At 36.4% G+C, this 12,409-nt stretch overlaps 1 protein-coding gene across 2 annotated transcripts in view; it reads left to right on the forward strand.

Moving 5' to 3' along the window:
- Positions 1-12,409, forward strand: part of necab2 (N-terminal EF-hand calcium binding protein 2) — a 110,774-nt gene that overhangs the window by 49,829 nt on the left and 48,536 nt on the right. For both annotated transcript variants that reach the window (XM_051656628.1, XM_051656629.1), the window contains exons 4-5: positions 1,463-1,488; positions 2,163-2,260. In XM_051656628.1, coding sequence (XP_051512588.1) covers positions 1,463-1,488; positions 2,163-2,260 — 124 coding nt within the window. The remainder of the gene's footprint in view (positions 1-1,462; positions 1,489-2,162; positions 2,261-12,409) is intronic.

Consider the following 12,409-nt stretch of genomic DNA (forward strand, 5'->3'; position numbering starts at 1 on the left):
TCATAGACATTATTTTCACATTACTTTGCCAAGGATCCTATGCCTACTTCTGATTCGTTTAAAGCACTCCCCGTTTTTTGGCTCATTTCCAAATATTAATACTCATCCATCAGCATACAGACAGGAAATAATCAGACTGATGAAGCTGATGACCATGTAGCTTATCTAGCACAGTGCTAATGTGTCTTGGGGGGATATACTGCCAACAAAGACTTCCCTTTCTTCCCTTTTGCTTCCCTCCTCCACTAAGGTGGACATACCTTTTTCATAAGACTGGTCAGGCGTCAAGAGCGCCAGTACTACTGAAATGAGAAAGGTTTGTTAGCCATGTTCAATCTCAGTCACCACCCAGCACCTGTAAATGTCATATATATTTTTGATGATCTTTTTTTGTGCTTTCCTTTGCTGATGACACTTCTATTTTAACTGGTGGGGGGAAGTATAAAGAGCTGAAAGATGAAAAATGCAAGAGCAAGAGATGGAGAGAGGCTAGGATGAAAGAATCCTTGGAAAGGGCTGCAGGAGGCAGTACAAAACTCTCTTCTGAAGTTCTCATTCCTTGTACCTGCTGTCCTTTCTCTCATCCCCCATTTTATCCTGTTCTCTGTGTTATGCTCTGTCATTCTCATGCATAATAACATTCACATGTAAGATTTATCATTCTAACCAGTTTCCAGAGCAACCATTTAATCCCACCCCAAACTCACACCATTGGCCTAATGTTGCTGTGATAAGACAAAGCATTTAACAATATCTTAAAACTGCACACGTCAGCCTTAAAATGTGAGAGATATTAGTATGATTAGATACTTGTATATTATTTGATATTAATATGTCTTTAATATCCTCAATTTACACATAAGATTGACTATGAGACAATAAGTCTGTAATTGATTACCCTTATCTTTTTTTATCTCTTAAAGCATCAGGACTTCTAACTTATTTTATCATGCAAAAAATAGTCAAGAGCTAAATAATTGTTTTTATTTTTTATTATTATTGCTGGTGTAGTAGCACTGCCTTCCTCTCTTTTGTTGGTAGGCTAATTGATTTGTCCTTATAATGGTGTTATTCATTTTCAAGTCCCCGCTCTTCAAAAACCATCTCATTTATTTAACTGCCTAGTCCGGTCCACAGTAATTTATTCCTCTGTTGTTTTCATTCATCAATCCAGATCAGTGTCAAATGCGTTGTCTTTTGTGATTTATTCATTTTGATGAAGCAGGTTACTTCAGTAACTCTGGATTTCTAATGTGTTTGTGATTTCAAAGATCATATGCTTAAGGTTTATGCTGAGGATCAATGAAAATGTAGTTTAGTGGGTTTAGTTCTGTATGCCCATATCAGTGCTGTAAGATAGATATGATTCGTGCATGCTGGGATTTTCCCTCTGTTTCTTATCCCTTTCTTCTCCTGCCTCTGTTCTGTCTCTGTACACTGCCCGTTTCCTGTGATGTGTTAGTAATGTTGACACTAAGGAACTATGCGGTGAGTATTACAAAAAAGCTGTGTGCATGCGATAGTGTGAAACAATGGAGTTTTGTTTACAAACAGTTGCATGGATTTGTGTTACAAATTGTGAGAGATGTATAAGCAGGGCAATTAATCAGACAATATTTGGCAATTTTTATATTATCAGTATCGCCCTTTGCCTGAAATGCCAATTAACCAGTAGTCATTCCACCGAGTGTCAGTTCCAAACTCTACCAACAGCCTTGTCAATGAATAGTGCACAATTTATTTTAATTTTTTTGATTTTTTGAGTAAATATTGTGTAACATAATTGTTCATATAAATATAGTATTTTTGCTTATATTTATTGCCATTTTATCAGCCATCTTTCTCTCTAGATATTTGCATCAGTCTTTAAAAACCCCTATCAGTTTGGCACAGCAGAGTTGACCACTAGTTATGTTGCAATGACTACAGGGTACAGGGTATCAAATGTAAAAGTACTACATTTATTTAGGCATTTTGCCTAAGCCCATCCTGTTCCTGTTTAGCCCAGGTCTGTAGAGAGAGAGTCATGGTAAAGTAGGTTTTAAGAACTGATACCCAGCTTATTTGTCTATAAAGTCAAACCTTGCGTTTTCATCTCATTGTTTGTAAGTTTGTGGCAAGTACTTCATACTCTCCTGATTCACCTCTCCTGTGTTAATCAGACTACTTTGCCAAACACATGGGGGAATATGAAGGTGTGCTGGCCTCGCTGGAGACACTCAACCTGGCAATTCTCAAAGCCATGGACTTCACCAAGAAGGTTAGTGTGCCAAACAGTGTGTGTCTGCTTCAATGCAGGTGCACCCTGAGAAACATTTAATGGCTTGTATTGCTTTTTGATTGCTGGAAACTTGCAAAACTTCTTATGTTTCATGTTAGTATAGCTTACACATTGTCTTACATGTTTCTCCTGAAAGTCCTTAGGAAAAATGAAAATAGAAATAAATGAGACATCTGTTTACATATGATAAAATGAATGTGAATAGCATAGCTCAGATAATTTTGTCTTGGGAGATTTTTATGAGAAATGTTTGAGTTTATATTGAAATCTCTTTAATTTCAGACTATATTAGCAAATCTAAGATGTCTAAGCATGGTTTGTGGCAGGACGGGAGACAGGAGATTTTGTGAAGGAGAAGGAGGAGACTAATCTCCTTGCTGTCTAGAAAAACAATTGCGATATTAAAGAGATTTTTGGCATTTGTGATTTTTCTTCACTGTAGATGACTGATTAAAGTTCTAAATGTCTGCTAACACCAGGTCCAGTTATATGCAATCTGATTTTTGAAACTTTTACAAAGTCTCAAAATAATATTTTCTATTGAAACATTGCTTCTTGGTTAATGATCCTATATCAAATCTTGGTTCCAATTTGATTGTGTTATTAAAGGGTCTATAAACAAAGCCATTATCTGTAAGCATAGCACAGTAAATCCCTCCTCAGATGAGGAATAGATGTGGTGAGACAGTCGAGAAGTGTGTGTGTGCGTTTAATGTGTTCACATAGCAGTCTCTCTCTACTCATCTAAATATAACCTGTGTTTCAAAGCTTGGCTTGCATATTCTGTTTGTGGTTTTCTTTTCATTAGCAAGCTGGTGCTCAGTTAGACAGCACTGCAGATTTCTGAGCTATGGCCATCACAAATACAGTATGTTCCTCTCTCTTCCCTTCCGTTTCTAACTGAGTGTGTAATCAGATTTATAGGAGACATAAAAACACTGTCTCTCTTTTTCCTCCTGCTTGTATCATTCTTTGAGTGTCTTCCTCCCCTCTCCTTGTATTTCACTCTCCCCACCCGGCACGCTGGGGAATGTAATTGATGTTACTGAGGTCCTTGTTATTACCGCAGGTTAGAGTTCTTAAATACCTGGCTGAGCATGAGTTGTAAAATATCTGGCCTGACACAAACAGAGTTAACCCCTTAAAATATATGGCCGATTTAGGATACAGTTGTTAGTGTTTGTTTTGTTTTCTGTGTGTGTGTGTCTGCCCACTCACGTACTTCATGACAATGGTTTTTTGGATGCAAGACCATCTTAAAGTCCAGTGGTTCTCAACTTGTGGGTTGCGACTGTTTGTTCTGTAAGGGTCTCTGACAGCAGGTTAAAAAACAATGGTAAATGCAAATAATAAAATTCCAGTAACCATATAATCCAGCAAAGTTACAGCAGCAAATGAATAGGTTCATCATCTTTTAAAAGGGAAGAGAAAATGCTTCCCATGTCTTTTGTTTTTGAAGTTACAGGCCTGGCATCTTGCCAAATCTACAGTATTTTGCCACACAACTGTAATGGTGATATTGCAAATACTAATCCATTACTTAGCCCATTGTTGCATATGTTAGGCTGATGTTTATGCATTCACAAAATTTAATTTTTTCTATTCATATCATGATAATAATTTGCCATGTTGTTCATAGTAATATTAATACATTCTTAATGTTTGATTTTAAGGTTTGATTTTTTCCTTGTATGGGAAACAATTTTGGTACTGTGCTGGTTGCACTTAATGTCAATTGGTGTGAAAAAAAGCAGTTGAGAGCCACTTTTATAGACAAACACTTTTGTTTTAATGCAGCTGGCAGAATGCAAACAAATCTTTATTGATTGAAAGCACATTATTTACATCCTGTGACTGTTCACCGCCCCATTTGCACTACATTGGCATTTATGTCCCGACCGATGCTTTCTTACTAAAGCCACAATCTGTTGTAAGTGCATAACTTTCTCTTAGAATTTTCCCTTTTCATGTTCCATTTCTGTTATCTATCATTCTTTTTGCCACACCTGAGATTCTGCTGTGTATGCTGTTCACTTGCAAATGCAGCAATGTTCTGCTTGTGATTTTACATGTTCAGAGATGTTATGTTCCTACCTGTGCAAAATGCAGTATTCAATCTAATTTTGACTGCATAGATGTATGTTTTAAAGAAAAAGGAAATGAGAGAGAGAGATAGGTGGGATGATTTATATGCAGTGCATTTGCTTATTCTGTTACAAGCTAATAGATTCAACAAGGTAACAGTAGAAACACACCAGCAAAAATGTCAAACTCATAGTGATTTTTACAGCTCCTTCCACAAAACAAGTAAATGGTCTCCATACAATACCACTGCATTGTTGGATCGTGTGTGTGGGGGAAAACAAAACAGAGAAAAAACAACTATAGAACACAACCACAATTAGAAATAAAATCTACATATATAGAATATTGTAATTTTTTTAAGAAATTACTGTATGTTTTTTGTATCTGTCCACATTCCCCCTGCAATACCTTTGGAATTGTGCTTAAAAAAACTCTGGCTCTAAGAAATCAGAATGTTAAGGATCTAGGATATATTGGCATTTGGAAAATACTCAGAGTATCATTAAAATATAGTCAGTATATTTCCTTTATGTAATGAAGCATTCATAAGAGCAGGCAAACTCTCCCCTTCCCTTTTCTAGACATGAACCTTTGAAATCACACTGAGTAATATGGGCTTCAGCTTCTGTTTACTCACAGTCCTCTCCTTTACAGCCTTGTCTCTTGAAATTCAAACCCTTCCTCTAGTTGATTAGCAGGGCCATGAGATTGATGCTGGTCTGAGGGCAAATATTCAAATAGCCCAGACTAAAATCAAAGAGATTTTTGCCACAGGCACTGGTACTGATAAGTGTTACTGTTCCCTCACGCCTCTCCGTTACTCACAATCTAATGCTGTGCTCTCTGGAGAAGGTTAAAGGCTGCTGCTAATTATTAATGTTAATGTGTTATTTTCATACAGCCCATGAAATATTCATGTTCATGCACACCAGGCATCAATTTGCACCGTGACTTACTGTATGTGCATTTTTACTGATGTGAAAATGTGCAGGAACACACTGCAATTGTAACTACGGTGAAACTCAAATGAAATCAGTTTTATTTCCCAGGTGCCTAAAGCAGCTTGTGTGGTGATAGATTTAGATTTTTAAAGTGCCATGTGTAGACTAGATGATTTTATATGGTCTCTAATAGGATCAGATGCTTTAACTGCACCATGGTGATTAGATTTGAGGTGTACATTGGGCTGATGTCTTTTATAGACTGACTTTTTTAAATCTATGTCATATCATATGGCAATTTGATACCAGTAGGTTAATATCCACATAAGTCATCATCACTTGGCCTATTTAATAAGGTTGGGATTTTAAAACTGCTCCTTATGTATAGACAGTGCCACAGCTTATTCAGAACTGGTTCCATTATATACACCAGAAAAATACTGGAACTGTGTGATTGTCATGTGATTTGCTTCCGTTAACGGTTCTCGAACGCAACTTGAAATAAAATATTTAATTTGACCATTCTTTCTTCCACAAGATTACTAAAAGAATCTTAAATGAAATCATTAAGGAACTGAAATCATTTAGGGAAATCAGAAACAGAACTAGAATCGTTAAATTCCTTCCGATTCCCATTCCTTCTATTCAGTGCAAGTTTTTGCAGTATTTCTACAGGGAACACAGTGAAGGATTCCTCTTCTCTGTTTCCTTCTCTCTGCCTCACTACTCATTATTTCTTTCAACTGCAATCGTTGACATCCCACTGAACAAATGAGCTCAATATAAGAGAACTGGTGTCATAAAATGAGACAGCTTTCTCCTTCTGTCACAGCCTGTCAGAACAAGAGAACAAGGGAGCAAGATTAGAGCCACCGGTTTAGACGAGAAAACCTGCTCCCACTGTCAGCAGACTCATCTTATCTCTTCGCACAACTGCTTTGTCGTTCGCAGATCATCCTGATGTTTCGCGCTTGCCACTTGTCCTCGGCATGCTTCAGAGTAAACAGAACAAGGCTAAAGCACAGTATATTGTTAACGTTCAACACAGTATTTCCAGGGATGTACAAAAATTATATTTTGGAAACATCAGCTTTGCTACAGGTCAGTGATAGATCATGTGTGGGCATGTGCTGACAGATGATGTATTTCTGTGCTTCTTAACCCTGGTTCTGGGGACCCACTGCACTTTTTGGATGTCTCACTTATCCAACACACCTTTAATGAACTGAACTGGACTGGGTGTGTCATATAAGGAAGACATACAAAATGTGCAGTGCTATGTGTCCCCAGGTCCAGGATTAAGAAATACTGGTCTATATTTGTTAAAATCATGTACATTCACATGTCAATTAATTAATTTAATTAATATATTAGTTGCCAATTTGTGGGGGTCACATCATGGGGGCCGATACTTGAGAACGCAAGACCGGCTGAATACTACTCTTTATTTTACTTTATTTGAGTAACCCTCCTGATATCGGATACGTTTGCTCCTAATAGAATAATAGAATAATAATGGATGAGTGTGAATAGCACATTTCACAACGGCTTTGATTACTAAAAAATTGCTTTTGAATGATTTTGCATCCACCCCACTAGTTGTCAGTATTAATCCAGGACAGCTTCCATACCAGCCAGTGCAACATAAACAAAAAATACTGAGTGTACCTTTTTAGGACCCACTTATGATTTCTGTAATTCTTCAGCATTTCACTAACATTTGCCTTTAACAATGCAAAACAACACTTAAGTCCAAAACTATACACAAAGTGAAGGTGTCATTCTTACCAAGTTCCCATTTTACAAAATCCCACCCCACAAAGTCCTGTCCTGTCATACAATTAAACAAACAAAAAATAATAATAATAAAGGCGTGTGTGTGTGTGTGTGTGTGTGTGTGTGTGTGTTTATTTTTTTTATTTTTTTTTTATCAAACATGCAAGGACCATCATCCCCACTACCATGGTAATGCTGAAGTTTAATACTTCTAACATGTTTTTAATTGGCCATTTAGCAACTGGAAGTGACTGAAGCAGAATACCACTTGGGGGAAGATGATAGAAACAAGTTAAAAGCAAGAATTCATTAAACACATTTCATCTTTCCTTTGCCTGTCCTGCACAAACATTTTAATGAGCTCCTCTCATTAGCTGCTTCTCAGTTCAGCCACTTGGACTTTGTCCAGACATTCACACACTGTGCTTCTTGGTAATACTTCAAATAGAAGAAGCTCACTCTTCAATTTTCTATTTGGGCTAAGAGTTTTTTAACAGTGTTACCAATGACACACAGAGGTTTAATGACTAGTTAATACAGTGTATCTTCTCTAATGCAGTGTTTCTCATCTTTTCTCCCCACATAATGGTTGTGCAGTTCGGTTATGTTTGTGCAGTTCATCTTTATTCTTTGCACGTCTTTCAGCTTCATTACAATTGGGAAGGGTAACGATGGTCAACTAGTTGACAACTCGTTCAACAATCTAGTTGATTCATAATATTTAGTTAGATTTATTCTTATATAGACCATTCAAGGACTATTCGTCAGTTTAAGGAAGTGACGTCTTTGTTCCTTGAACATTTCCTGCTAGCTGTCATACACATTCAAAACAACAACGGAGGGCACTTCCTTCATAGTGACTTCAACACAATTAACATTACTAACGTTAACACAATTTTCATTAAATGTCATTATAAAAATTTTGACCATGTTGTTTGGTGGCTGGATGCTCTCTGGATGCCTGGAACTAATGGAAATTAAAGTGTTTAGATCTCTGAAAAAGCAACCGCAAATGAACACAAAACCGCTGCAGTGAAGCGAGATGACTGGATACGTACAGTACAAACAACACAAAGTAGCACACGTCTTATCTCTAGTAGGTGAACAAAATTTATGCCAACTAATTGTAAGTTTGAGAGGTAGAATATAGATTACTCCCATTATAATGAATGAAGCTGCGCAAGTCATTTACTATTAAATGTAGTCATTTAGCAGAGAAATCCTTTCTTTGTTATCATTTACATTCTTGAAATGGTCTATATTTTTAGTTTTGGTGTATCAAGCAATGGTGCTTTAATTAGCATTAATGCTTTAGCAGTTAGACAGTTTGTACAGTACAACTCTCGCTAAAAAGATGTGTCTTTAAATTCAACCCTCTTAAAGGCACTGCCACTACAGCCTTACACACGCAGACAAACATTGTTGGCCTTTGTGTTGCTTCTTATGCTGTTTTTTTAGCATCCCACCAAGAGTGTTGCATATATATATATATATATACACTGACGGCCAAAAGTTTGGAATAATTTACAGATTTTGCTCTTATGGAAAGAAATTGGTACTTTTATTCACCAAAGTGGCATTCAAATGATCACAATGTATAGTCAGGACATTAATAACGTGAAAAATTACTATTATAATTACTATAACTTCTTAAACTACTTCAAAGAGTTCTCATCAAAAAATCCTCCATGTACAGCAATGACAGCTTTGCAGATCCTTGGCATTCTAGCTGTCAGTTTGTCCAGATACTCAGGTGACATTTCACCACACACTTCCTGTAGCACTTGCTCATAGATGTGGCTGTCTTGTCGGGCACTTCTCATGCACCTTACAGTCTAGCTGATCCCACAAAAGCTCAATGGGGTTAAGATCCATAACACTCTTTTCCAATTATCTGTTGTCCAATGTCTGTGTTTCTTTGCCCACTCTAACCTTTTCTTTTTGTTTTTCTGTTTCAAAAGTTTATTTTTCTTTGCAATTCTTCCCATAAGGCCTGCACCCCTGAGTCTTCTCTTTACTGTTGTACATGAAACTGGTATTGAGCAGGTAGAATTCAATGAAGCTGTCAGCTGAGGACATGTGAGGCGTCTGTTTCTCAAACTAGAAACTAGATGTACTTATCCTCTTATTTAGTTGTACATCTGGCCTTCCACATCTCTTTCTGTCCTTGTTAGAGCCAGTTGTCATTTGTCTTTGAAGACTGTAGTGTACATCTTTGTATGAAGTCTTCTGATTTTTGGCAATTTCAAGCATTGTATAGCCTTCATTCCTTAAAACAATGATTGACTGACAAGTTTCTAGAGAAAGCTGTTTCTTTTTTGCCATTTTTGACCTAACATTGACCTTAAAACATGCCAGTCTATTGCATACTGTGGCAACTCAAAAACAAACACAAATACAATGTTAAGCTTCATTTAATGAACCAAATAGCTTTCAACTGTGTTTGATATAATGGCAAGTGATTTTCTAGTACCAAATTAGCAATTTAGCATGATTACTCAAGGATAAGGTGTTGGAGTGATGGCTGCTGGAAATGGGGCCTGTTTAGATTTGATCAAAAATGACTTTTTTCAAATAGTGATGGTGCTGTTTTTTTACATCAGTAATGTCCTGACTATACTTTGTGATCATATATATATATATATATATATATATATATATATATATATATATATATATATATATATATATATATTTATATATATATATGTATATATATATATATATATATATATATATATATATATATATATATATATATATTGTCTATTGTGTATTCTATATATACTTTTTTCTTTTCAATATTTATCTATTTATCTATTCAATTTTAATTATTTTTTAAAAGTCTTGTTGCTGTTTTTGTATTGTTGTACACTGGAAGCTCCTGTCACCAAGACAAATTCCTTATATATGTAAGCATACTTGGCAATAAAGCTCATTCTGATTCTTCTATATATATATATATACTGTTTATACTGTATGTATATTGTGTTTGTCAAGTTAAAAATAGTTACATTTTTAAAAAGTGTCTAAAGACCATTGAATCTTTTCATTTCTTTGCACTCCATCTAGATGTTTTTAAAAGCAAGAACAGGTCTAAAGAAGAAACGTGTCCAATTGAGGTCAGGTAAACTTAAAACCTGCCAAATTATACAGGGCTTCCTTAAGACCAATTAGTAAAACAAGTAACTCACTGAGTAGTCAATTTTGAAAATATGTAGTACATCTAAATGTCTACTTCAAGCATCGTTGTGCTATGTGTACTGTATGTTTTTCATGAACTAGAGTAAACTGAATTGTCAGGTGATGAAAAATATACTTATTGTTAGAGTTGCTATTGTTTAAAATGGAAATGTAGATATTCATTATGATGCTGAGTTGGGAGCTATCGTCTTTTGAACAGGTTAGCTGTGCTTTGCACCCTGAAGCCTTCCTTTGATGCCAGAGTTGATATTAATGAGGCTGTCACAAGGCAAACAATAATTATGCATACAGGAAGGGATTTTGGCAGCATGATAGAGTAGACTGGGGGCTCCTTTACAGAAGTTTACCAGTGATTTTCTGTTTCTGCAGAGATTCACAGGATTAGATTGAGGGATATGATATAGGCTATGGTGTTAGACTTGGTCACCAGGACCTCAAAATACTTCTAACTGTTGATCTGTGAACCAAACAATTGGTGTGACACTTGTATGTTGAAAGGATTGGACAAATTTGTCAGTATAATTTGTTGCTGCACACTGCATGTGGGGACACTACATACTGTAACTGTTGGATGTGTTTCATGTAGGCACAACAGTGGTGGGGGAACATTTTGATTAGAAGAACTCTTTAGTTCTTGGGTGAGCTTTACATTGCAGAGCTCTATTTGGACGGCAATTAATTTACATGGGGAAGTGAGGTAATTCCAGCATTTACAGGGGGTAGTCAGTGATTTTATTGCCATCCGAATCCGATGGTACCCACCTCCCGCGAGAAAATTCCCAGCCAAGTTACATATTATTTTTTGACATGCATCAAGGTTGTGTGGTAATTTCATTACCGTCCAAATCCACATCTCTGAGTTTATGATGCAAAAGCCATTTTGGAAATCCTTTTTGACCACTGCTAAGTGCCGTACGTTTGCGCTGTGTGTGGTAACAGCTCTGGCGGTAATGGACAGTTGTGAAAGTTGGATGATTGTGTAACAATTTTTTTTACAATAATTCACAGTAATAAAATTCCATTGCCGCTCCACCACAGTGAGTGGGAATTCTTAAGTAGAAGGGAAAGAAAAATGAGAGCCAGATCCCGTAAACTTTAGAAATGGTCCATTATTAAGTCAGCAATGTAATAAAAAATGTTTTTAATGTAGAAACGTTTACTAAATACATTTATATATAGGGCTTGCATGACTACTCGTTTATACGGGTCATGTAGTCCCAGAAAAGTTGCCGGGTTAATGTTAAATTTCCACCTCCACTTTGTAAACACTGACAGATAATTCCAAATGATGTCCATCATTTTGATAGATAAAACATAAGAAAACCATTTTTACCATAGCTCCTCAAATTTCATTTTAACCATCTTTACTGTCCTTGATATGTGCGGCTTCTATATCTCCTTGCGTGCGCTTAAGAGAGAGCGCGCGCGCAAACTGAGGTTATGCGGGTGACGAAACATGCGTACCCCCATTGACAGATTTATTTGGCTGCGTTGATAAGCAGTCTTGTCACTACAGTTTCTTGATTCGTTTAATTGCTCTTCGCAAGAATTTTGGCTTGCTCCGTATGTGAAATTGTACACTGTAAAGTCTGCAGTGCTTTGCAGTGTGATTCTCTCATGCTTTAACATTTTTATTTTCACTTTAACGTAAGTCCAAACATATTTAAACACAAATACAGAGGACATAGTTTGTGGATTGATGAATTTACCATATAACAAGCGCAACTGCAATCATGTGATCGACAAAGGTCTCACTCATCCCCCGTGATTTAATTGTCATCCGAACGCGAGTTTTATCACAGAGGAGCCATGAAAATTTACTTTTACTGATGTCACACTGTGAAACCATTGCCGTCCGAATAGGGCTTAGGATTGTACCTGCAATCTTTATATTATCTACCTTGATCTTAAGTAATTAATTTAAACGTGATATAAAATTGTACCATATTTAATTTCTTAGGTCTTTAGTTCTAGTTCCCTTAAAGGGATAGTTCACCCCAAAATGAAAATTCTTTCATCATTTACTCACCCTCCACCATTCCAGATGTGTATGACTTTCTTTCTTCTGCAGAACACAAATAAGAGTTTTAGAAGTGTATTTCAGCTCTGTAGGTCCTCAGAA

The sequence above is a fragment of the Myxocyprinus asiaticus genome, chromosome 26 (genome assembly GCF_019703515.2).
Source record: "Myxocyprinus asiaticus isolate MX2 ecotype Aquarium Trade chromosome 26, UBuf_Myxa_2, whole genome shotgun sequence".
Lineage (NCBI taxonomy): Eukaryota > Metazoa > Chordata > Actinopteri > Cypriniformes > Catostomidae > Myxocyprinus > Myxocyprinus asiaticus.